The sequence below is a fragment of the Leopardus geoffroyi genome, chromosome B4 (assembly GCF_018350155.1).
Source record: "Leopardus geoffroyi isolate Oge1 chromosome B4, O.geoffroyi_Oge1_pat1.0, whole genome shotgun sequence".
Lineage (NCBI taxonomy): Eukaryota > Metazoa > Chordata > Mammalia > Carnivora > Felidae > Leopardus > Leopardus geoffroyi.
Genome location: NC_059341.1, coordinates 84,051,886 through 84,077,117, shown reverse-complemented (window position 1 = coordinate 84,077,117; position 25,232 = coordinate 84,051,886). Strand labels below are relative to the sequence as shown.

Below are 25,232 nucleotides of genomic sequence, written 5' to 3'. Positions count from 1 at the left end.
CCATATCATAAAGGGCCTCATATATTATGAAAGAGCTTAGTCCACACGTCTCGTAGGCACATGACTCATAAAACACATGGCCACCCAAACGAAAAAGTGTACATATATGCCATCTCTAGTCATCCTGCACTTGCACAGAGGCGAATGCAGCAGGCACACACCGAAGTGTGCTGTGTGTGTGTGCATAAACATGCCGAGGTGCACACAAGGTATACACCCAGGCGTACACATGAGTGTCAAGCCTGCAGACAACATGCAATCACAGATGGACTCTTACAGAGGCAATCCTCAAGCAATACAACACATAAGACACAGCACACCGGTGTGCACGTCCATCGGTACGTAGGTAAACATGCACGAAGTGCACAGGCCTGGATATAGAGAGACTCACACATTCACACATAAGAAGCCTCATCCGCACACAAATGTGGTCTAGCAGTGCATACATGAACACCCCCACACAGGTGCCTGCCTGCCTACCTTCCGGTCTGTGCCATTGAGCAGTATGGTCTCAATGCGGTCATAGAAGGCATCCACCCAGTAGAGGCGCCCAGCTGGGATGTCCAGGCTCAGCCCATTGGGCCAAAGCACTGTCTTAGAGGTGACAAAGATGTCTCGGTGTGAGCCATCCATCCAGGCCCTCTCCAGCCGCCCTCGTCGACTGTCCTTGGGGTCCTCCTCCCAGTCTGTCCAGTACATCCACCTGTGGGCAGTGATTGGTCAGCACCACAAAGGCTACCCCTGCCATCAGCAGCCTCCTGTGTGATCCCACTCCACGTGTGCTATGCCAGATCCCCTCCCAGGGGGCTTCCTTCCTGCTCAACCCTAGCCCCCACATTTCCTTCCTTCATTCCTCCATTCAACAAATATTTGTTGAGTGCCTACTGTGAGTCAAGGACCCAGTGGAGAGCAAGGCAGACAAGGCCCCTGCTCTCCTGGAGGTCACATCCTATCCAGGGGTACAGATAAGAAACAAGTCAACTGGAAGGTCACACACATTGGAGAATGAGAAAAACCAGGAAGGACACAAAGCATGGAGATGATATAGAGAGTGGACTGGGAATCAGGTGGAGAAAGCCTCTCTGAGGAGGTAACATTTGAGGCCTAGGTGTGAATGATGACAAGGGACTAGATCTGCAAATGTCTGAGAGCTCAGCAAAGGAAGTCCCAGAGCAAAAGCCTTGAGCCAGGAAGAGCTGGGGTGTGTGAGGAACAGACAGTGGGCAGTGGGGACAGAGTTTCCAAGAGTCGAAGAGAGGTGCAGATGAGGTCAAAGGAGATGAAAGCAGATCCTGTAGGACCCCAGGCCTGATAAAGAAAGTGGGTCTCACTCCAAGGGCCAGGGGAGCCAATAGAGGGCTCTGAGTTGGCAGTGACAGGACCAGATCTCCATGTATGTGTGTAAGACATCACTCCCATTGTCCTGAAGATGGGGCAACTTTTCCCCATTCAGCTTCTGATTCCTGCCTCAGCACTCCACCTAGGCTGCCATCCCCGTTCACTCTCTGTCTCACCTCCCAGTTCTGACACCCACAGTTCCTGGCTCCTCCTACCCCAAGGCCCTGGGAAGACTCACCCATTGAGTGGATCCACCACAATGGCCCTGGGGTGCGTCATTTTGCCCTCGATTAAGGTCTTGCGGGTCTGAGCAGCCTTCTCCAGCCTGGCCACGCTGATGGTCTTCTTGGGTCCATCATCCGTCCAATACAAATTGTCCCCCATCCAGTCCACAGCCACACCCTCCACATTGTGGATACCTGCAGGGAGTGAAGGGGGCAATGGAGAGCCTCAAAGGAAGCTCAAGACTGCCTGCCTCTGACCCTCAGGCTACACATGCCTCTGAGCAACCTGACTAGCAGGGAGTGTGGAAAGCCCTAGAGGGTGGGTGGGACAGGGTGGGAGGTTGGAAGAAAGAGCTGGGAAGACTGTGTTGCCACCGCATCCGTGTTGAGGCCCAGGGTCTCTGAAAACTGTCCATGGCAGCCCATAAGCCTTTGTGGTGGATGCGACCTCTCATGTGAGGGCATGTAGGAGCCTGAGCCGGGGTGAGCTGGAGCAGTGTGCGGGTGGCTCTGGGCACAAGTGTGACACAAGATCCCAGGCCAAAAAATCCTGAGCTAACAAAACGAATAAATCAGGAAGTGATTTTTCACTGAGCCAAAGGCTTCATCTCAGGCTTAAATAGCAGTTCCCTTGGTATAGGGAACCCCAATCTTTTCCTGATGAGTTACTTTTGATTTCCCCAAAGTCTTATGATTGCTGACTGCTGAGGTTCTGTGAGCCAACGGCAGTGGGGGTGGGTGGGGAGCGCTAACTGGCGTCAGCTAGATGACTGGTTAGGGAGCCCTGTCCCGGGGGCCCAAGTGTGGGAATTCCTAACAACTGGCAGGAACAGGGCGGGACTCAGGAGCTCAGAGCCTCCACGCAGATGGATATTCAAGAGACAAAGTACTGTTGACCTGCCCGTGCAGTTGAGAGGGAAAAACTGGATTCAGTTCACAAAACATACTCTTCTCAGGACAAGTAAACACGCAGCTCCGGTGGCCGTGAGGTCTGGCTGCACAGACCTTCCGTGTGCAATCATGTGCTGGTATGCCTGCTCCTATTCAAGGCCTCAGGACTCTCGTGGGCTGTGTACTGCGTGCAGCTCTGGGGCTCAGAGCCAATGGCAGAGAGACCCCGAGTTTTCCCAAGGGTTGGCAAGGACAGCCCACGCTGCCTAACCATCCATCCTCCTGCCTCTTTTCGGCTCAGCCAAGAAGGGGGTCACACAGGGGTCAATCTGTCTATCCCCTCATCTCCATGCCAACCAGCCCAGCCAGCCAGTCAGCAGGGGACTCTCCATGCCGAAAGGGCACTGAGAAAGCGATGCCCAGGCCTCCAATCGCTTCCTGTCCCAGGTGGGTGCCCCTTGGGGGTCCTGTCTGTACACCTCCCTCACTGGGGGCCCTTACCGTCCTTCAGGATGGTCTCCCGCTCAGTGCCATCGATCTTCTGGCGGCCAATGAGGTAGCTGGTGGTGTCAGCAAAGTAGATGAAGCCAGTTTCAGCATGGAAGTCCAAGGCCCGGGGGTTCATGAGGTTCTCAATGGGGATCATGTGTTCGTCTGGGACTTTGGCTCCCATATCCATGCCCCGGATGATGCCTGGCCGGCCCTTGCCATACACAAGGAACAGCTCATGTTCTGGCTCTAGGGCAGGCATGAGGAGGGGAGGGGGGACACAAAGTTAGGTACATGTGCCCAAGGATCTGCAAAACCCCAGCTCTCCTGGGTCAGGGGATATGGGTGTAGCAGGGGGTCTGGGCCACATGGACAGATGCATAAACATCTAAAGCCCAGGGGACAGCACCCTGGTTGGCAGCCTACGCATTCTGGGGGTGGGAAATGCGGCAAGAGTAACAAGTAGCATGTTTTCAGTTAAGTGCCCACTGAATCTGATTGGAATCTGATCACTTTGGACCACTTCTGCTATCATCCTTATCTAAGCCACATCGCTTCCTGCTTACAGGGCAGAAGTGGCCTCCTGCCACTTCCCTGCTGTCCATCCTCCACCCAGCGGCCAGCCAGCATGATCTCCTTACAAATGTGAAGCACATCACGTCACTTCTCTGCTGGAAAGTCACCAAGAGCTCCTCATCCCATTTAGAATCCCATCCAACCTCTCCTTCCTGCCTCCCCTCACTCATGCTGTGCCGTTCTCAGCCTTGGAGCCTGGCACTGTAGGTTCCCTCTGCCAGGGAGCTCTGCCTTCGGGTCCTCACGTGATCCAACTCCTCACTTCATAGAGAGCTTGGCTTAACTCCTACCTCCACAGAGAAGCCTTCCCTGACCCTCTGTCTAACCTGGAGCCCTCACTGTCATCAGCAAGTCTACATTCCACTCTATTTTCTTCCTAACACCAGGTACCACCCGAAGCTATTTTTATTTGTCTGCCTCCTCTGCCAGACTACAAGCTCTGGAAGGCAGAGATGACATCTATCTTGTCACTGCTGAATCCTCATTGCCAGGAGAGTGCCAGACACGTAGTACATGCTCACTGGATATTTGTCGAGTGAATGAGTGAAAAAATGAATGAATGAAGTGAATGGGCCAGTTGACAGCCTTCTATGGAGCCCGAGTAGGGTAGTGGGAAAAGCCTTGTTCTCGGATGTGGGTTCAAATTCCTTCTATGCCCCTCACTAGAAGCAAAATGTTGGGTAAATCCCTTCATTTCTCTGCATCTCTGATGGAAACAGCCAGCTGTAAGGAGGCAGATAAGAATCCCGCCCCACCCCATCCCAGTAGGCACACAGGCCCTTCCCTGTCACTCACTCTTGCATGACTTCCCGTCACTGCCCAGGCTGAAGCCGGAACGGCAGCGGCAGGTCCGCGCCTTGTGGCTGTTCGCCAGCAGGCAGATGTCGGAGCAGCCACCTGGCTTCCCGAACTGGTCATTCTCACAGGCGTGGCTCCTCACTGCAGGCAGGGTAGAGAACCAGTCAGGACTCTTCAGAGCCCCCGTGCCCAGGCCTTGAGAAGATGTCCTGAAGTCTGACCACACTCCATCCTGCTGTGGTCTTTTTAATTGATTCATTCATTCATTCATTTTTAAGCAGGCACCACGCCCAATGTGGGGCTTGAACTTACAATCCTGAGATCAAGAGCCACATGTCTCACCAACTGAACCAGCCGGGCACCCCACCCCGGTCCCTCCCCCCACCCAGATGTGGTCTTTATGCTTATTGTCCCATTTTGAAGATTCAGAAACCACAGGACTAGGATTTCTCTGCCCCACCATAACCTAGCCTTCAGACTCTCAGGTGGGGGCTTCTGTGATCAGGGGAGACAGTCATGCCATCGCCTGTGGTCAGGTGCTTCTACTCTAAAGCAGCCAGGGAACTGGGAGGAACAACCTATGTTCTGAGCAGAATGGGGGGCAGGGGCTCCTTGGAGGTGAGATCTGGAGGCTGAAGGGCAGGATGGGGCTGGCAGGGGAATCTGAGGGGACAGGGAAGGTAGTCCAGGGTGGATGGCTACAAGAAGTAGTCATGATATGAGAGAACCGGGGGCTCCCATAGGAGGGTCCACAAAGGGGCTGCAGAGCCCCACTCACCTCGGGGCTGACGCCGCTGGTGGTAGATATGGAGGGCACCACCCTTGTCCACACGGGTGACGACCTGGTAGTCAGTGCTGTTGAATCGATTCACTCGGATCACGCTCGTCTTCTGCTGGGCATTGGCGTTGTCCGAGTTGGTGGCATAGAGATAATTCTCAAACACGGTCAGGCCATACAGATGCTCAATCTGAGATGGGCAAGCAGGAATGGTCAACGTGAGAGGAGAAGGGAATCCTCCCTCTGACCCTGGAATGCTCCTTGGCTTCCCATCCAGATTTCATTATTCGCACTCCCAAATTCATTCCATGGTTGTCTAACTCCACGTTTTACTCCTGTATCCTCTGGTTGGATTTTCTTGCTTTTGAAATCTTTGCTTGTCAAAATCTCACTTATCCTTCACAGAGCGTTTCTTTGTAGAACTTCTGGGATCTTCTAACCAGACACAGGCTTTCCCTTCACATTCCATCTCTCTGGCTATTATCCCCTGTCTGGTGATTTGTGGACTTACCCCATCTACTCTGCTCAAACCCCTTGAGGGCAGGAACAATGTTCCCCAGAGATTTAGGCATACAGTAGATGATGGAATGATTTTGGACTGAAGCAGAGTTGGGCCCTAAACTCTGTCCACAGAAAACATTCTCCAGCCCCCAGCTTTAGGAAGTTGAGAGGGCAGACTTGCCTCAATGATGCCTGGTAACAGCCCTCGCTACCCACATAACTTATCCAAGGTAATTGACTGTCCAGCTTGTCCAAGACAAAGGGATTTGCTGGTTTGTGGGACTTCCCAGGCTAACACTGGGACAATCCTGGACAAACAGGGATGGTTGGTTACCCTAATGATCCCAGATTGGAGGTGCCACCTCTGAGTTGGAAAGGCTTCTAGACTAGGTTCCAGTGGTCTTTCTCAGCTGTGTAATCTCAGGCAAATCACTTAACCTCTTTGAACCCTGCTTTTTTTTCATCCACCAAAAGTGAACTAAGACACTGGCCCACCTACCTCCCAAGGGTCATTGTAAGGATCAAGTGAGAAAAGGGAAGTAAAAGGTGTATCTAAAATGACTGTTTCCACCAGAGTGGAAGCCACATCCTCTCCATGTCCACCCTGCTTCCCACCAGAGAGACTGTCCCACACTGTCCTCCCTCTCACTGGGAGGCCTAGAGAATGGCTCCCCTGCAAAAGCTTCCCCCTCACCAGAATGCCCTGGATGATGGTCTGCCGGCCCTTGCCCTCGTAGTCTACCACCTCTATATAGTCCAGGTAGGCGTCAGCCCAGTAGACAAGGCGGCTGACCAGGTCCAATGTGATGCCGTGAGGAAACACAATCTTGCTATCGACCAGCTTGGTGCGGTTCTGCCCATCCATGTCGCAGCGCTCCACCTTTGGGATCTGCCCATAGTCAGTGAAGAACACCTTCCTGCGGGCAGAGGGCACGTTAGCTGCATTGTGGACATTGAACGCTCTCCCTTCCACCACAGCCTCTGCCCGCCCCTCACCCCATGGCAGGGTCCAGGGCAATGCCCTTGGGGTTGTAGAGCTCCAGGTCCAGCAAAGTGACACACGTGTCCCCGTTTCGGTTGCAGACAAAGATCCTATCGTCGATGTCATCCACAAAGTAGAAGTTGCCCGTCAGCCAGTCGATGGCCATCTGTTCCACATCTGAAAAGTGTGAGTGAAAGAGCTATGGGGGGAGGCCCACCTCTAGACAGGGCCACCCCTTGTTGGTGCAGAACCCACCCCCGGAAGCCCACCTCCTCTGGGACGACCTCCTTCACCATGTAGGTGACAGCTGTCTCTCCTCTCTGAGCTCCTCCTATAGGAGTTAATGGCAGGGGCACAATTTTGCCTTGTATTCTTTGCCATCTTTTTACCTATTTGACCTCTCCATAGTGAAGTGTCTGAGTATCCTCCCACAGAACCCTGCTCTGCACATGGAGTTCAAGGCCAGCACACAGGGGCACTAGGTATGCATTGGCTGGTTAGTTGATGGACAAGCTTCCTGAACTCTAGACCTTCCTGGAGCAGGACCATCTTCTTGAGGTACCGAAAGGCATTGAAGACAGGTCCACTGGCTCATCCAGTATTTTTAAATATGCTTTTACTTGAGATACCAGCACTCAGGCTGACTAAAATATCACACATCTTCGATGTTGGCTGGACTTTCATCAATTTTATATGGTAAGTCAGGGTATCTCATGCTAGCCAGGGCACTGACCATCAATAAATGCAATCTGAGAGAAAAGTATGTCAAAATATGGCACCCATAGAGATGGAAAAGGGAAGGCCCACGGTGTCAAAAGGTTGGAATCAGTGACATAGGCCAAACTTCCTCTACTCACTCCTGTTCCCGTTTCTTCAACGTCCCTATTGCTCAATTTCCTCATGTCTTAGGGAGGGTAGGAAGGAGCAGAGAATAAGCTATAGGGCTGGAGGACAGAGAACATAGGAGGAAGGCCATAAAAGGACTCTGAAGGTAAACTGAGGCATGGTTCAGAAAGAAGGGGAGCTTCAGAAAGGTGAGTAGGGGAGGAGGATGGACACCAGGTGCCCACACTTAGTCTATGCCATCTCTGGAGGCGATGGAAGAGGCTAAAAAGGACTGAAGAGGGTAGGGGTGGAGCAAGGGCAGTGGGAAGTCTGGAGGCTGGAAGTCTGGACACAGGGACCCCTGCTGGCCTCTTCTAGGCACCTCCTCTCCAGGACCCACTGGCTCCCATCCATTTACTTACTTGTCCCCTTCAACTACCACCACCAGAGGTGATGCTTCTTGCAGACTAGGAATCTCCTAAGACAGTGACTCCTCAGGACTCCTGCCTTGCACTCCACCTTTACCAATTTCAGTAAGTAAAGAGATCTTTGGACCACCTGCCTTTGGCTGAACCTTACCCCCACACGCTACCCACACTCCAACCCAGTAGGGGTTATTCTATCCCCACAGAGCTGTAGGTATAATGACTAGGTGCTCTGCTCAACTCTTCCCTAATCCTTCCCTCTCCCCACAGGGATTCAGAGCCTATTTCCTGACAGTGGGTGGGGGTGGGGGGCAAAGGGAACAGGAACGTGGCTCCCAAGGAACTTGGCTAGGCCCTGACACTGACTCACAGTCACAGGACTTAGGCCGGGGAGGAAGGGAAGGAGCCAATTTGAGGTTCTCATCAAGCTAGTTTCCTTTTCAGGTCCCCCCGTTAAACCCACTTCAGGGTGACTGGAGAAAGAAGTCACAGGGATGAGGCATTGTCCCTGTGGTTGCTGATGCACCCCCAAACCCAACCACTCTCTCCCCTGGGCTCCTAGCACCCTGACGACAGTAGAAGAGAGGGGCAGAGCAGCCTGGAAGTGTGGGTCCCAGGCCATGTAGGAAGAGGGCCCAGTGCTGGGATAAGGCAATCACGCTGCTCCACACACCGTTACCACGGAGAAAACAGATTAAAATGAATGCTGCTGGGCCGCCTCCAGAGGAAACCCAAAGTCCCAAACCAGAGTGTGTGTGTGGGGGGGGGGGGGGGGGGAGACCTGCCGCAGCACCAGGCAGCCAGCAGGCAAGTAGGTTGGAAGGCAAACAGGTTGAAAGGCAAATAGGGTTTCGTGCCCTTTACTTGGTGGGCACAGCGGGGGGCTGCTGGCATGCAGAGGAACTTCATCATTGGAAGCTGGTTTCCCAGCACCAGCTGGTGCAGCTGCGTCCTCCTCTCTAACTTCCTGAGGCTTCCCTGAGTCACTGCCCAGCTCCGGGCTGGCAACACCCTGCCCCTGCTCCCCATCCACCCTTCCCTCAGCGAGAAGGGGGAGGAAGAAATCTGAAGAGATCAGATGCCCCCCCCATCCCAGGTGCAGCTACAAATCACCCCCTTAGCCCCAGGAAGTGTTTGACCTTCGAGCCTCCCTCCTGGCCTGGGTTCCCTGCCAATTCCGGGAAGGAAGGCAGAAGGATCGTCCTTGCTCTAGATTATTTACCCTTGGCCGGTCTCCCCTTCCACCTCCCAAAGGCCAGGCACGGCCCCACTCAGCAGGCCGGTGAGGAGTTGGCAAGAACGGGAGTCCCCAGCCTGGCCTTGCCTCCACTTTGGTATTTTTGCAGCTGGAGACTATTAGTTGCAAGCAAAAAAATCCTTTGTTATCCAACCCCCCTCCACCACATTATTTTCCCCTCTCCTAAAGTCCAGATTCCTCTGCCCGCCCAACCACACACACTCACACACATGCACACATCTTCACACACACACACGCACACACACACACACACACACACACACGCACACACTTGGCCACTCATACCTAAGGCCAGTGTAGACAGATGGGCTCAGATTGGGAGAGGGAACCTTCCCTCCTGGGCTCCCCTACAGGCAGTATCTGGGCCGTTGCCCTGTCTCACGGTATGGGGGGGGGGCGGGCAAGTTGAGTCCTGGGTTTCACCCTAGAGGACCTGAATGTTCTGGCCTCACACATTCAGAGGGCAACTGTCCCCTGCAGCCCAGGCTTCTCAGGGCTGAGCCACCCCAGAGCACCCTCCAAGGGGCTCTGGCCAAAGGCCCCAAATCCTGAAGACAGGAGAACCACAAGTAAACCCAAGGAGAGGAATGCTATGTTGTGGAAAGGGTCTGGGGATGGTCTGGGGGCCAAGAAGTTGGGAATTCCAGCTTAGAGAAGGAGGCTAGGAAGCTGGGAGGGGGATGGGTAGTCAAGAGGACAGACCACAGCTTGCCAGTAATGTCATTAAAGACTTTCACTTCCAGGCTCCAGAATAGACCAGGGGTGTGTGTTTATAACTGACGAGCCCTCCCTGCACTCCCCCACCCCAATGCTCAGCACTCTGCATCCCCTATAAGTCCAATTTTTCTCAACTTCTCTACCATTCACATTGTTCAAGAGTTATTTCCCTAAACAGTGGTTGCTTTCCCCAAAACAACAGCCCACCCCATTACTAAGAAGACCCTGGCTTCAGCTACAGGACTCCAGTCACTCTCCCTAAAACAAATCTGGGGGAGGAAGGGCGCCTCCCTGCCGTGAGGAAATATCCCCCAATGCATCCACATACCCAAAGATTATAGGACAGGTCATGAGGCCTGTGGATGAGGGAGGATGAATCCCACTTCCACTTTAACCACATCCCCAGTGGACACACACATTCTGGTCCTTATTCCAGGAAACTCCTTACCTCTCCCGTCACTCTGCTCCACCCTGGGCCCAGCCAGGCTCTAGACACTGACAGCCTGGGCTCGAATCCTGATTCTATCATCTTCCAACTGTGGGATTATGGGAAATTTACTTAATGTCTGAGTCTCAGTTTGCTCATCTGTAAAATGGGACGGTGTATTAATAGCACTTAGCACAGGGCCTGGCACATAATTAACACTTTATAAGTGGGAGCTGTTCATACCACGATCCTCCCTCACCTCAACCCCATTCTTCCCTACCTTGTCCACCCAGTTACCATCTGTGCCTCCAGCTAGAACTCTGTGGCCTCCTGACTAACGGCGGGCCCTCCAGGTGCGCAGTTTGGGGCTAACACCTACTATTCTTCAAGACTCAGCTCAGGCCCCCAGAAGAAAGATTTCTGTATTTCAGGTGCCTGTATGGCCCAGTAATTCCTTTCATCACAGTCTGTTTACCTGACTACAAATATTGTGAGGGCAGGGTGCTGTCTTTCATCTCTGTCCCCGGCGTCTGACACACATATACTGATTCATTCAACAAATATTTGTTGAGTACTGACTCCTCACGCTGTTGTCCTAGAACTGGGACATCACTTTTTCCCTTTCCTTCGGCTGCCAGGATCCTCCTTCTCTGGCCTTGGGACGCCCCCACGATGGTGGGAGAACACATCTGTCTGGTAATCCTCCCGCTTCTCAGAGCCACTTGGGGATCTCGCCCTGAGTGGGGAGAGGGAGGGCTGGGGGAGAGGATCAGGAGTCTGGGGTCTTTGCAAGCAGGTAAAAGACCGCCAGGCAGGTCTGGCAGGAGCTTTGCCAAATGGCATGTCTCATGCTCCTGTTTCCTGCCGAGCCCTGACTTTAGCTCCTCTTGTTCCCAGAGAGGCCCTGGCTCAGCCACATCACATCACCTCTGTCCCCTGGGCTCCCTTCCTGCCCCACTTGTACCCGCCTGGGGTTTCTGCTCTGCTCCTTCCCCTGCCTGGCCCAGGTCCACAAAGGCAGTCAGTGCTGGTCCCAGAGAAGAGATGCCTAAATTCTGCAGCTCTGATTCAGAATCAGAACCAGGATCTTCCCACTATTGAGAAATCCTTGCTGGGCTCTAAAACACATCTTTCTTGCTTAAGTTACTTCCTGTGGCTTGAAAACAGGGAAGGGGGGGGGTTAGGGAGCAGGCTGGGTGGAGAGGCAACTTCAAGGAGACAGCGGGGGAGGAGAGGACAGGCTGGAGCTGAGCCGGGAGACTGAGACGGAGAGGAGACGTGGGGTTGGCCTAGCCAGGGAGAGGAGAGCAGGGCTGTGAAATGATTAAGAAACTCAGGATGGGAATGGGAAGCAAAAGCACCAGGATGCGGGTGGCCCAAGGCCAAAGAGTGTGCTGGCAGGAGCCCCCGCCCCCCAGGATTCTGACACCCTGTGGGTGAGGAAGGCCAAGGAAGAGGGTGGTGGTGGCTGGCTTTCATATATGAAATCTGGAAGTATTCCATAGGCATAGAGTGGGAGGCTGAGAGGGCCCAGGCTGCCCAGTTCAGTGGAAAGACAGCTCCCCTTCCAGCCGGGGAAGACAGTTCATCACAGATGCAGGGGGGTTACTCTCTGCCCCCTCTCTGCCTTCCCTCTAGACACATCACTACCCATTTCCTGTTGTGATTTTAACCACACACATACACACACGCACACACACGCACACAAAGAAAGAGGGAGGGATAAGTGAAACTGGCCAGCTGGACTTGGGGCCACATTTCGCAACCTTGCTGCCTGCAGCCTAGGGGGCCGTTTATTCCTACCTCCTCCTTCCCCATGCGGGATGGTGCAGGGAAGAAACCCCAGGACCCCTGAGGGCCCCTCCAGAGCATCCCCTCATACACAAAACTTATTTCCCTGAAGGCCTCCATGCACAGCGTCAGAACTTCCCCTCACCACACACACACCCCTTCCCAGGGCCCCAGTCCTGCAGTCTGCCCTCATTCTTTCTACAGTGGAAACATACCCAAAGCTACTGGAAGGCAGGTCAGAGGAACACAGCCAAGGCAATGCAGGGCTGGGGGTGGGTTGGGTCAGCAGACCTGACTTTCAGCCCTGCCCAGGGGCAGCCAGCAGGGGGCTGGGCAGAGCTTAAGTTTCCTTGAGAGCGTGGACAGAGGTGAGGGGCAGAATGGGCAAGCCAGGCCTGGCTCTGGTACTACCAGGCCAACCGACCCCTGTGGGTCTCAGTTTCTAGAACTTCGGTCTTTTGTGTTCACTTTCGAAATGCTTGCCAAGGTGATGTACAGCCTGCACTATCATTTACCTACTGTTTCTTTAAGTCAACTCATTTTTCTTATTTTGCTATATCCTAAGCAATCTATGAAATCACAGATTTGATATACTAGTTATAGGAGTTTCCTAATAGGAATTACAAAATAAAAATTAATGATAAAAAAATGCACATCCATGTATAACCTAAAATCAAGGCAGCCTGCTTTGGGAAAGGCAGTATTAAAAACTGAGGGGCCAGCCTTGGTCCTCCCTAAGGATCTTCCAGCTCTCACTACCATGTTCTCCAGTCACAGAATCAGAATCCACAGAGACCTCCCCATGCTGCTGGGACAGTGGCAGAGGGGAGGATGTGTCCTGGAATTATATCCCAGGAGGGAAAGGAAGAGGTGAGGACTCAGCCCCCAAGGCCCCCCAATCCAAGCCAGTGAAAGTCACGGACAGGGGAAGGAGCACTGGCAGCCCGGGCTCAGTTAAGGGAGGAAAGCGCGCACGGCGCGCGCACACACACTCACACACACGCGCACGCACGCACATACACGTTCCGGAACGTGTGAGGACATTGGTAAGACAGTGTCCCCTAACTCTTGGGCAGAAACAGAGGGAAGGAGCTGGGATCAAGACAGGAAAAAGCAGGAGCTTCGATCCCCAGCCGGCTCCACGGAGCCTCTCCTGGAAGCTGCACCAACCCCTGAGCATGGCAGGGCTCTGGGAGGGGCCCTCTGAGGGCTCTCAGGACTCAGAGCAGGTCTGGAACACACAAGCCCTAGGACCCATGTGAAACAGGCTCACTTCCTGGCCTCCTTCCTTTTTTCTATTCTATTTATGTTCCCAGAGTTTTCTCTGGGGCAGGCTCCCCCTTCTTCCCACAGCAGCAAACAGGCTTTTCTCCGCCTCTCTGCGTCTTGGCCTCTGGGCCCCAGCACCTCTCAATTGTCAGACTCCTCCCTCCTGCATGGGGCTCCCTCCCAGGGGTGCAATGGAGGTCATGGTCCTAGCCAGGAATGGGATGATTGCAGGGAGAGCTCCCCCAGGGGGCAGAGAGAAAGCAGGAGAAAGCAGGAGCCTTTCTTCTTCATCCCCCTTGGGGAGCTAATTACAGGCCAGCAGCCCACTGCACAGGTGAGTGCCTGGGACAGCCACCCGCACACCAGGACAGGGCACCCAGCCTCTCCTGGGAAGGGGCTGAACTAGAGATGGGGGAGGGTGCTAGGGGAGAGACACTTCCGACATCCTCATCTCAGGGCCCATAATTAGTCTGTGGGATGAGAGCAAAACAACCATCCTCAGGGTGACAGCCAGACATTCAGGCGGCATGGAGCGTGGGGTGGGGGCAGGGCAGGGAGGAGGGACAGAGGCTGGGGCCACAGGAACCCACTCATCCACCCCACTAGCATTTCTCCCCGGAACCTTGGTCTCCTCCTGCCTCCTGGACTCTGCCCCAGAGGGGCCCAGTGAATCCAACAGACCGGGAGGCAAGGTTCTATTTGCCAAGGGAGGGGTACCCGCCTGAGCTTATTTCCTGCTTCACTTTGGGAGGAAAGCAGGAGAGGGGGCCAGGCCAGAGCAAAAGCGGAGAAGTTTCCCATCAGGGCACCCTCGCCAGCCGCCTACCCAGGAGCCCATCGTCTGGCCCGGAGGCAGGGCCAGGGAGGGAGCTGCCAGAGCTGTTTGCCCAGACAGGCCTGTTGGGTGGGGCTGTCAACAAGGAGCAGGGAGAGGGCAGCCGTCTCATGGGGTCTCACCCTGTGCTACCCTATCTGCCATAGGGTTCCCTGATCTGCCCACCCCTCAAGAGTTCAGCCAACCACGTGTGGCAGCCCCCAGCCAGCATTCCAAGGAAGACGAGTCTGATCACAGGTGAGCCTTGGTGACCAACAGCCCAAGGACATCACTGGGATGCTCTGGAAGAGCTGGAGACAAGGTGTGGACCATACGATGAGGCCACAGAGGGCAAGGGCTCTCAGGAACCCCTGCTACCCCACAGCTAAGCCCATACATCCTCCGAGGATCTCTGTCTTCTGTGGGGATCATCATATGGGGACGCAATGAAGGAACTTAAAGATCTACGAGGCCCGAGGTTCACCATCTTAAAGCTTGTGACTTACCTCTGGCTTTCACTTCAGTTTATCTGATCTGGACAGGCAAGCTCATACCCATGATGTGGATTAGGAAATCAAAGCAGGGACAGGGAATTCTGATTTATTCAAGATCACAGATCAAGTTACCCTCCCTCCCTGGGGTCAGATCAACCACAGGCCAGATCTTCCCCCTCAGCCCTGTGGTGCATTTCCTGGAAATGTGATGGTGCCAGATGTTTTGTTTGTTTATGTAACAGCGTCTGAGAGGAGCGGGGCTGCTCCAGGCAGTGGATCTATGCCCCAGCCCCATCCCTAGGTACACCCTGTCTTCCACCCCTAAGACAGCAAGGTACAGCCCCGGGAAGGAGTTTGAATGGGAACATCCAGGAGGTCTTAAAACACTCCTGTGGCCCCAGGGCTCACTGCTTCTCCTATAGTCTCATTCACTGCCACAAAGCTGCCCCCAAAACAGCCTCAGGACCCCCACATTCACCCTGCAGCCATGGGTCCATTCTGGCCATACCCCCAAGGAAAATAATGGAACATGGAGACAAACCCAGCCAAGCCCTGACCTCTTTGCACCCAGTCCTAACTTAGCAAGCTTCCCTCAAGGCTCCAGGCCTTTTCTTTCCCTTGCCCTGACTCCTGCTGCATGGGAAAGCCCCTCTGTGGTCTAATCAACACTTGTCTCTCTGAGAAGGGACAGTCCCTTGTCTCTGGAGATTGACCATTCAGTGTCTCCTTAGCCCTCTTCCTCAGCCCTGGGCCAAAACCAGGAGCCATCTGGAGCTCAGAGAGAAGGAAGGGAGCATAGCCATAACTCTGTCCCTGCTCCAAGTAGGTGTCATCTTGTGCAGCCCCCTGCCTTAGCTTCAGGCAAGGCCTTCTTATTTAGACTCCTGCCCCAGACAGGGGTCATCCCATCTAACTGCCTTTGTCCTAGGCAGGCACCAGCTTGCCCATCTTCCCTCCCTTCCCCTGCTCTCCAAGCTGGGAGCAGGCGACTCACGGTGCAGACTGAGGGAGATGTTGATGGTGTGCTCATCCACGAAGCCCTTCAGGCCAGGCATGCGGGCACACTTGAGCTGTGTCTGGGCAGCGCTGTCCCCAACATGCACCCAACACACAGTCTCGTTGGTGTAGCTGAAGTCCATGGCTGTGGTCTGCCGTGTACTAGTGGGCGTGATGGTAGACACTTGGGCCCCACTCAGGTACGTAGCCAGGATGTTCTGGGAGTTGGCAATCAGCAGCACAGGGGGCCGGTCTACTGGCTCTGTAGGTGGAGGAGAGAAGGGTCGATGCAGCAAGGGGCTCTAGGACCTCTCAGGCCACTCCCCATCGGGGAGCAACATGGAGGCCACCTATCATTGTGACCCCAGGTGACCCCACCTACCATTCTTGGCCTTGCAGGAGCGGTTGTCTGGCTGCAGCAGGTATCCTTCCACACAGCCACATGTAAAGGAGCCATCTGTGTTGGTGCACAGCTGGCTGCAGGTGCCGTAAACTGAGCACTCATCAAAGTCTGCCGGGAAAAGGGCAAGAGCATGGTCATCTCCAGTGTAATAAGGACAGGGAAGTGGGTGCCCTCAGACACCATCCAAAGGTGGTGTCCATCCCTACAGCCTCTTCGGAGGGCGATTTGGCAGAATCTACCACAACAGGAAAGGTGCAAACTTTATCACCTAGCAAGTCCGAACTTGGAATCTACCCTCGAGAAATACCCACACGCATGCACATCATCCATTCATTCAGAAAAGATTTCTTGAGTATCTACTATATGCCAGGTACTGTCCTAGGCTCTGAAGATATATCCGTGAATAAAAGAGATTCAAACTGCTGCCCTCATGAAACTTAAATTCTGATAATAAATGAAATATTGGCATTCCATGATAAACAGAGAAGTAAGTTATATGTTAGAGGTGATAATACAGTGGAAAAGTGACTGGTGCTGTGGGAAAATATTAAGCAGAGAAAGGGGATATGGAATGTAGGCAGTGGGTTGTGATTTTAGGGATGGTCTCACTGAGAAGGTGGCATTTGTGCAAAGACTCCAGGGAGGTAAATCTTAAAACAGAAAAGGTGCACTGTTTGTGACAGAGAGAAACTGGAACATCTTACTCATCGATAGGGAGATTGCCAAGTAAACTGTGGTAATCAATAGTCATACTCCATAGTGGTTTCTAAAAGTACGAGGTAGATGTCTACATATATTTTTATATGCTTATTTATTTATTTTGAGAGACAGCGAGAGAGCGTGGGGGAGGGTCAGAGAGAGAGAGGGAGAGAGAGAATCTTAAGCAGGTTCTGCACTGTCAGCGCAGAACCCGATGCAGGGTTCGATCCCAGGAACCATGAGATTGTGACCTGAACCGAAATCAAGAGCCAGTCACTCAACCAACGGAGCCACCCAGGCGCTCCCCCCTCCCTACATATTACTATCGAAAAATCTCTAGAACCTATTGAGAAAACTGAAGAGAAGTATGTACAGTATGATATGTATGTGAAAAAGAGCACACACACATAAACAATACTTTCAGTTAGATCATCTGTGAATACAGGCAGAGAGATGTACAGAAAAAGGACTGGAGAGAGAGATAGCAAACTGGTAACACAGCTGACCTCCAGAGAGGGAAAAGGGAGCAGAACTGAAAAGGATTCGTCAAAGGAGACTTTGGTTTTTATCTATAATGCTTTAATGTTTTTACAAGAAAACTCACATATGATCTACGTAATTTTAAGAGGAATTTAGTGGAATTTGGTGGAAGTAAGTGGTTAGGGCTCACAGTCATGCCCACAGGCTGCAGGGCATGTAATCGTGCCTCCTCTCTCGTACCTTCTGTCTCATTCTTCTCCTACCCCGGCCAGGACCACTGGCAGGCCCCACACCCGTCCCCACCTGTGCCCACCCCAGCATACGCACATGTGCACACAAGCACACGCACTCACATACCTTTGCAGGTCTTGCCATCTGCCTGTAGTTGAAAGCTATTGTTGCAGTAGCAGGTGGGTCCGTTGAGTGTGGGGACACAGTGGTGCTGGCAGCCCAGCTGAGAACACTGTCCTTGGAGCTCTGTGTGGGGGCAGGCAACACGCACTCAGGCCCCCAGACCTGGCGGCCACACCCAGACCGTAACCTTCCCCTGACTCCCGCCAACCCTTCAGAAACCACTTCCAAGGCTTGTAGTGTCAGAGATGGAAGAGGCTTAGGAATCATCTGACACATTTTGCAAGTGAGGAAACTGAGGCCCAGGGAGGTTATAAGACAGGCCCAAGGTCCCACAGCCAATTATGGCTTAGAATCCACATCTTCCTGCTCTGGCTGCTCTGGACTCCCTCTGTCTCCATGAAAGAGGGGCTCTGGCAGTTGTGGGGGTCAACAGGGAGCGAGGACAGTGAGTCTCATTCTCTTCATATGCCTCTTATCTGCCCTGCCCAGGAACCACAATGCTGGCTTCGGGGCTGACGGTGAGGAGTGGGCATGGGATGGGGTCTCTCCCCTCAGGATCCCAGCTCTAGTCTGGAAGCACCTCTCCAGCCCATCCCTCAAGCCCTAGAGACCTCAGAGAGAAGGTCCGAGGTCCAGGTAGAAGATGAGAGGAGGAGCAAAACTGGTTCCCTCAGGACCTTTCTCTAATCTTTTCCTCCTGCTGCTGACCCACTTCCACAGGGGAGACACAAGGGAATGAGACAGGAGGGGGAAGAGGTGGGAGAGCAGCTGCCCCCCCAGACCAGCGACCCAATTAATGGCCTTGCGTGGGGCCAGGCGGCCTGGCCACAAAGACCCCTTTGTCCAGCGGCCTCACACCCCCACTTCCCCCCCACCTAGGAGAGAGAGCTGCCCGAGATGCTAAGACGTTTAGAAGCACTAAGCCTGCCAGGAGGAGCTGGACTGGGGGGCCAGTCCCTGGTTATTTCTTCTCCTCCCCACCTCCACCCAACAGCCCAAATGTGCTGCTTATCCTATCCAGCCCTTCCCCACAAAGGATGGAGATCAGCGGGGGGGGGGGGGGGGGGGGGGTAATTTTTTGTTCTGGAAAATCTAGAGAAGAATTTCTCTTTTGGATGTGCGGCAGGAGGATAAGGAGGCCCAACTTCTGTCATATCAGAGAAGGGAGTTCAGACCCTAGGTTCTCCAGGTTCTTTGTTGTTTTTGATGCTGACAAGGTATTCAAAAGGAAGCAAACTTGAACATGTACCATTCGATAAGATGGGATGGGCATGGTAATTCAAGTCAGCCCCTAGGCCTAAGCTCTGCATCCCATCCCAGGAGCTCTAGACAAAAACATGCAAAATCAACCCAAGGAAAGGATAAAAATCTTCCACAAACTCCCTTGCTCCACACTCCCTGCCCTCAGTGAACAGGATCCAGATGTGTCTCCTCCCACAGGCAGATGTTTCTGACATGCGTACAGGCCCAGACGCCACCATCACCCAGGGGCCTGCTCAAGCTCTGGAGACCTTGAGCTCAGTAGAAGGGAGAAGTCACTATTCCCTATTCCCTGCCTCGCACGTATGAGTCTCTGCCTTACCGACGGAATCCTCCCCCGCTGCTCACACATGACCCAGACTCTCCCTGGCCCACAGGGCCTTTGGGGGAAGAATGGCAGGGCTGGCGACCTGAGCTACAGCAGGGAAGGGACCTATCATCCTAACGTTCCCTCCTCGGCCTGGATGACCTCCCATCAAACAGCTTCAGAGTGTCTCAAAGATCTGCATTTCCTGGGGGATGGCTTCTGGGGCATCGGCGGGGAATTAGGTGAACCAGACTCCATATCCCCACCCCCAGCTTCAATCACAGCATCTCTTTTTCCCTGTTCACACTCAGTTTGCATGTAAGAAACCATGTGAAGAAAGGACCCTACTATCTACAACAACAAGGTATGAAAATACTGACCTAGTGCAAAGCTCTCATTTTACAGGTGGGATACTGGGATTTGGAGAGAGGTAGTGACTTGGCCAAGCACACACGGCCAAAGAGAAGTGTCCAGGCCAGCACCCATACTGATCCCCACAGGGCTGTTGACCAAGCTCCAAACTCAAAGGCCCACTGATTTGGGCTGCTATCTGGTGGCATCTCTGTGCATGGGAGCAGGACAAGGCCTCATCCCCACTGAAGGTGTGAGGACAGTCCTCGGATGGTGGGCCTCCAGACCCATCACAGGCCTGGCTGAGAACTCACTGCATCCATCTGGGGCAGGAGAAGTGGAAGAGCCCTTACCTCGGCAGTGGGGCCCCTCATCCGAACCATCCACGCAGTCCTGGACTCCGTTGCAGAGGCGGGACATGAGAATACACATCTCGGTGCCCAGGCAATTGTGTTCATTTGGTTGACATCGCTGGGCCTTACTCTGTGGACCTGGGGGCAGATGGGAAGCCTGGCATGAACAAGGTGGCTAGACTGGCTGTCTAGCCACTTGTTCACCAGGAGAGGCGATGAGGACACCAAGACTGGGGTTTCAGATACCCGCATTTCTTAGATCTCAGGAGGTCTCAGGGGCTGGTTAGATTTTCCCACCTAGGTCCCTTTGTCATCATTCCCAAAGGTAGCCACACACCCAGGAGCAGCCGGGCAGAGGGAAGAACTAGGCCTTCAGCAGAGTCCGCTCCCCACATGCCCGATACGTACGGACCCCAACACCTCCACACTGTGCACTCAAGAGACGGGCTGAGATTTAGAGGCGAAAGGTTTTGAGGAGCCGAGGAAAGCAGAGTCCATGGCAGAGAGGCTCAAATGTTAAAGAACACTTTCTTCCCAAAGCTCCCTAGGGCACAGAGCCGGGGCTGAAAGCCAGACGAAGTTGCACTGTCCGATACATAGCAACAGCCATATGTGGCTACTGTGCACCTGAAATGCGACTAGTTCAAACTGTAAGTATAAAATACTACGCTGGCTTTAAAGACTTAAGTTTTCTTTAATTTAATTTATTTTCTATTTTTTGAGAGAGAGGGAGCATGAGTGGGGGAGATGGGCAGACAGAGAGAGAAAGAATCCTAAGCAGGCTCCATGCTCAGCATGGAGCTCGACACGGGGCTCAATCCCATGACCCAGGGATCGTGACCTGAGCTGAAATGAAGAGTCGGACACTCCAACTGAGCCACCCAGGTGCCCCTGGCATTAAAGACTTAATACCAAAAAAAATAAAAAATAAAAAATAAAAAATAAAAAATAAATAAATAAAGGCTTAATACCACATACACAAAAAAGAATGCAAAAGATCTCATTGCTAATATTATATGATTAATATACAGAAATAATAACATTTCAGATACATTGGGTAATATAAAATTAAAATTGACTTCACTTAACTACTCTTACCTCTTTTTTTTTTTATTTTTTTAATGTTTATTTATTTTTGAGAGAGAGGTAGAGTATGAGTGGGGAGGGGCAGAGAGAGACAGAGACAGAGACAGAGACAGAATCCAAAGCAGGCTCCAGGCTCTGAGCTGTCAGCACAGAGCCCAACGCGGGGCTCGAACTCACAGACTGAGAGATCATGACCTGAGCTGAAGTCGGACACTTAACCAACTGAACCACCCAGGTGCCCCTACTCTTACCTCTTTTAATGTGGCTACCAGAAAATTTCAAAATTGCGTATGTGGCTCACATTATATTTCTGTTGGACGATACCACTCTAGATGCCCAATCCCAGAGCAGCCTGCCTAGTGGAAGGATTTGGGAAGCATCAAGGGTTGTGACCCACTGATGATGTCTCTGGTACTTCCTTTGTTACCCAGGAAGATGGGCCAGGACGAGAAGGGTAGAGCTCCTCAAGGAATCCTAAGGAGGCCACGCAGGTTAGGATGCTGGCTGAGCCCATGCGTTGGGTGACAGACCACTGCACCCTGGCTCCCATGCCTGGATAGGGTGTGTGAGAGAGTATCTGTGTGTGAGCCCATCTGTCCATGTATGCCTGGGGAGGAGTACCTGTACACGGGTGAAGGAGGTGAGGAGCGAGGAGTGTGGAGTGAGGGTGTGTCTGCACATGCTGGTCTGTGCTGGTGCTTCTGGCCTCAGTCTGTGCATTTCCATGTCCTTCAGGAGTGAGTCTGGATTTTTATGAGTGTCTGGGGGCGTCTGTCTGAGGTTGGGCTTCTGCATCCTTGTTTGAGAGTGTGGACTCTGTGTTGCTATAAGAATGTGTCTGTGCTGACGTGTGCCCTGGTCTGTGTGTGTGTGTGTGCGTGTGCGTGTGCGTGTGCGTGTGTGGTGGTGATGGTGGTGGGGAGGGATGCATCAGGGCCCCCCCTGATGGGTCTGGGAGGGTACATGAGTGCAAACAATGTGAGGATGTGTCTAAGGTGGGGTCTGCATCAAACTGAAGAAAGATCGGGCCCTTCTGCGTGGTTACCATCACCCCCATATCAAGCATCAGGGCAAAACAAAGTAGGGTGTAAAGGTGGTATCTGGCAAGAAGAAACTCCAGGCTGAACTCCCCTCACCATAGAAACACTTGAAGACTATCCCCGACTCTACCCCTCGAGGGCAGGGTATGGGGAAAAGACAGAGAGAACGGGTGGCTCCCTTTCTGGCCCTAAAATTACTCCTGACCATTGTGGGTGAGGGTATAGGGAGAGGACAGGGAATAGAGCTGGAGCAGGATAAATCTGGGAGAGAGAACAGGGACAGACCTAGGAATGCAGGGTCTCCTAGACCCTGGCCCTGATTGGCCAAGCAGCGAGAGGCTGAAGGTGGGGACCCCAGGACTCTGCCAGCTGCCCAACACTCTGGGGTCCCGCCAGCAAATCCTCCACCCCCCACTGGCAGGGTAAAGGCTGGGTGCGGACCTTTCTCCCAGTTTAAACAGCTGCCTCTGATTACACCACTTACTGGGGCAGGGGAAGGCGGGGGTGGCGGGAAACGCACAGGGGTGGGGCTTCTGGTACAGAGACTGAGTAAGAGCCAGTGGCCTTTGGCCTGGGAACCTGAGGACAGGAAGAGGACCCGGCAAGACCTGGGGGCACTTATTAAGAGTCAGAAGTCTCAGAGGTGGGAAGAAGAGGACTGAGCAAGAAGGGAAGGGAAGCTGGGCTCTCTCCTTCCAGCAAAGCTGTCAGCCCAGACAACAAAGTCTCTGGCAGGCTTGGGGGTACAGCCGCTAAAGGAGCAATCGGATGTGTCATTCTGAGCACATCATGCACCGTGCCGGGCACTTTGAAGAGGGGGAGAGAATAGTTTTAGCTATGTCATGGACAAACAATCACAGAGCAAGGTCCACACCAGGCTAGAGATCAGTCGTCCTTATCCCAAACTTCCTGAGCCAAAAGGAAAAGGCGTTTAGGAGAAGGGATCAGAAAAAGTACTTACAAATCTCAGGGGCCTCATCGGATCCGTCCGGGCAGTCCCTCTCACCATCACACCGCCAGCCTTTGGAGATACAGGTGATCTGGTCTCTGCAGGCAAACTGTTTGGGGCTACAAGTCTTAGGGGCTAGGAGTAAGGAAAGAAAACAATGAAAGGTGGAGGGCAACTCTACGACCTTAAAGTCCCTAGAGCTCCTCCTCCTTCCCCAGCATCAGGCCCATCTGGCCCAGACTCTGAGCTACAGTCCAGGTACCTAGGGTGGCAGGCGGCTGTGGGATACTCCCGGAATACCGTGTACCTGTGGTGGGGGGGAGGCGAAGGATGCAGGAAACGTATCTTACAGCCTGCTCATCCACCCCAGATGCTGCCTGTCCAGTGTGCCTCTCCAGTTCTCAGGGTCAAAGCCCTTGCTGTTCTGCATTACTCTGGTCAGACACCAGCGGCCCCAGTTTTGTTGACCGAGAGTGACGGTGAAAGATCAGGACTTAGGCCTTTGACATTTTTTCTCTTTATCTTCCTTTCCCTCCCCCTAGAAGCCGAGAGCCACTTTATTTATTTGTTTGTTTGTTTATTCACTTATTCATTTATTTATTTGTTTATTTTTGAGTGAGCTCTAAGCCCAATGTGGGGCTTGAACTCACGACCCTGAGATCAAGAATCCCACGCTCTTCCAATCAAGCCAGGCACCCTAAGGGCTGTTCTTTTCTAACCTCTTTGCTCAGTCTGCCCTCTATGGCACTCCTGGTCCCTGAAACCCATCACCCTGCCCATCTCCAACTCCTAACCACCAGGCCCCAGACAGGAAGTGGTGGTGGGTGCCCTCGGCACAGTGATGACTTAGAGACTGTATCAGCAGAAGTATAGGAGGGAAAGGCAAGGCAGGGTAGGGAGCCCTGCCTCCACCTCCATTCTCTAAAGACACGGCTCCCCTTGTTGGTTAAACCTCAAGGAGGGCTTTCAGTAGATGTCGTCTGAGATAAAAGGCACAGAAGACGGCTCAGGATGCCACAACTGAAGAGCCGCAGCAGAAGGGTGACTGGGAGCTGGTTTCAGGCCAGTTAACCTGTGGAGTTACTACATCCAGGACCTCTTTGCCCTGTCCTTCACCCCCTCTTCACCTTCCTCTGCTCCCACCTAGATTTCTTGCCTCATTCTCCAAGGAGGAATTAAGAATGGTAACACTAACTCTTACCGTGCGCTCAGTATGCATGGGAACTGTAGTCAACCCATTCTTTCCATGTATCATCTCATTTAATCCTCTCCACAATATGACAAAATAGGTAGTGCTACTAATACCATCATTCATAGATGAGGAAGCCAAGCCCCAGAAAAGGTGGGGTCACATAGCAGGCAAGTGACCAAACCCGGACTCAAACCAGTTGAGCCAACGCTAAGCTTTTAGCCAGGGCAGTCCGCATCAGCCCCCCAGCTCCCACGGAGACATCCTCAGGAGCTTTTCCTTCCAACCCCGTCACCATGTCCTCCATGGGAAGAAAAGTCCCCTGCTCTCCCTCATCCCCACCCAGGGCTGGGTTCCCAGTCTCTCAGCCCATCATCGCCTTTTCCTTGGCCTGTTGTAAATTCCATCTCTATTCAGCTGGCATGCACTGAAGACCAGCCTGGGGTGCCAAGGAGGAGTGAGATGCCCCCTTGGGAGCCCCAGTCCCCCTGGGAAGACAGCTGTACACAACTAACTCAAATGCAGGGCAGAATGAGCTCAGGGCTGAGACAGAGTATAAATAAAGTATGTCAGGGCTCTGAGCAGGAAGGGATAGAGTCTGAGGAGGGCCACACGGAGACGATGTCCTCCCTCCCTAACCCCCATCTCTGGCAGAAGGGACTGCACCCAGGCCCCTGGCCAGGATGAGAGCCGAGTTCAGGAAACACATCAAGGATGGCCTGGCCAGGCTCCCCCACCCGCGGCGTCCCCCTCCCCTACCTCCCACCCTGAGCAGGGAATAAAGGCCCCTTGAGGAGGTGGATAATGCTGAGTTCATTGCCCCACTGGGCCAGCTGTGAGGTCTTCCCGGGGAAACAGCCCGCCAGCCTAGTTAGCATGCCGGAGACCGGTCCTCTTCCCCTGGCCAGCCGAGACTGGCTGGGGGCGGGTAGAAAGGGCTGGAATGGGACTAGAGAGGCAGATGGGCCGTTTGGAGCCCAGAAATGGCCCCCATGCCACCCCCACCCCTTCACATGGACTTAGTCCACGCCCCCACTCCTCCTCAAGGCAGAACTCACAGCCCCGTGAGGTCACTGGTTGGCCACTCCAACCTCCCCTCCACTCCGTGTCCCAGCCATGATCCCCCCTCCATTGGCCCTCACTTTGCATCCCCCCCCCCCCCAGCTGT

At 53.4% G+C, this 25,232-nt stretch overlaps 1 protein-coding gene across 2 annotated transcripts in view; it reads right to left on the bottom strand.

Moving 5' to 3' along the window:
- LRP1 (LDL receptor related protein 1) overlaps positions 1 to 25,232 on the bottom strand; it is an 82,688-nt gene that overhangs the window by 50,732 nt on the left and 6,724 nt on the right. For both annotated transcript variants that reach the window (XM_045462821.1, XM_045462819.1), the window contains exons 2-13: positions 22,888 to 23,010; positions 19,801 to 19,938; positions 17,533 to 17,652; positions 15,976 to 16,104; positions 15,592 to 15,855; positions 6,592 to 6,754; positions 6,290 to 6,512; positions 5,095 to 5,284; positions 4,314 to 4,457; positions 2,955 to 3,191; positions 1,577 to 1,757; positions 481 to 703 (exon numbers count right to left, since the gene is read on the bottom strand). In XM_045462821.1, coding sequence (XP_045318777.1) covers positions 481 to 703; positions 1,577 to 1,757; positions 2,955 to 3,191; positions 4,314 to 4,457; positions 5,095 to 5,284; positions 6,290 to 6,512; positions 6,592 to 6,754; positions 15,592 to 15,855; positions 15,976 to 16,104; positions 17,533 to 17,652; positions 19,801 to 19,938; positions 22,888 to 23,010 — 2,135 coding nt within the window. The remainder of the gene's footprint in view (positions 1 to 480; positions 704 to 1,576; positions 1,758 to 2,954; positions 3,192 to 4,313; positions 4,458 to 5,094; positions 5,285 to 6,289; positions 6,513 to 6,591; positions 6,755 to 15,591; positions 15,856 to 15,975; positions 16,105 to 17,532; positions 17,653 to 19,800; positions 19,939 to 22,887; positions 23,011 to 25,232) is intronic.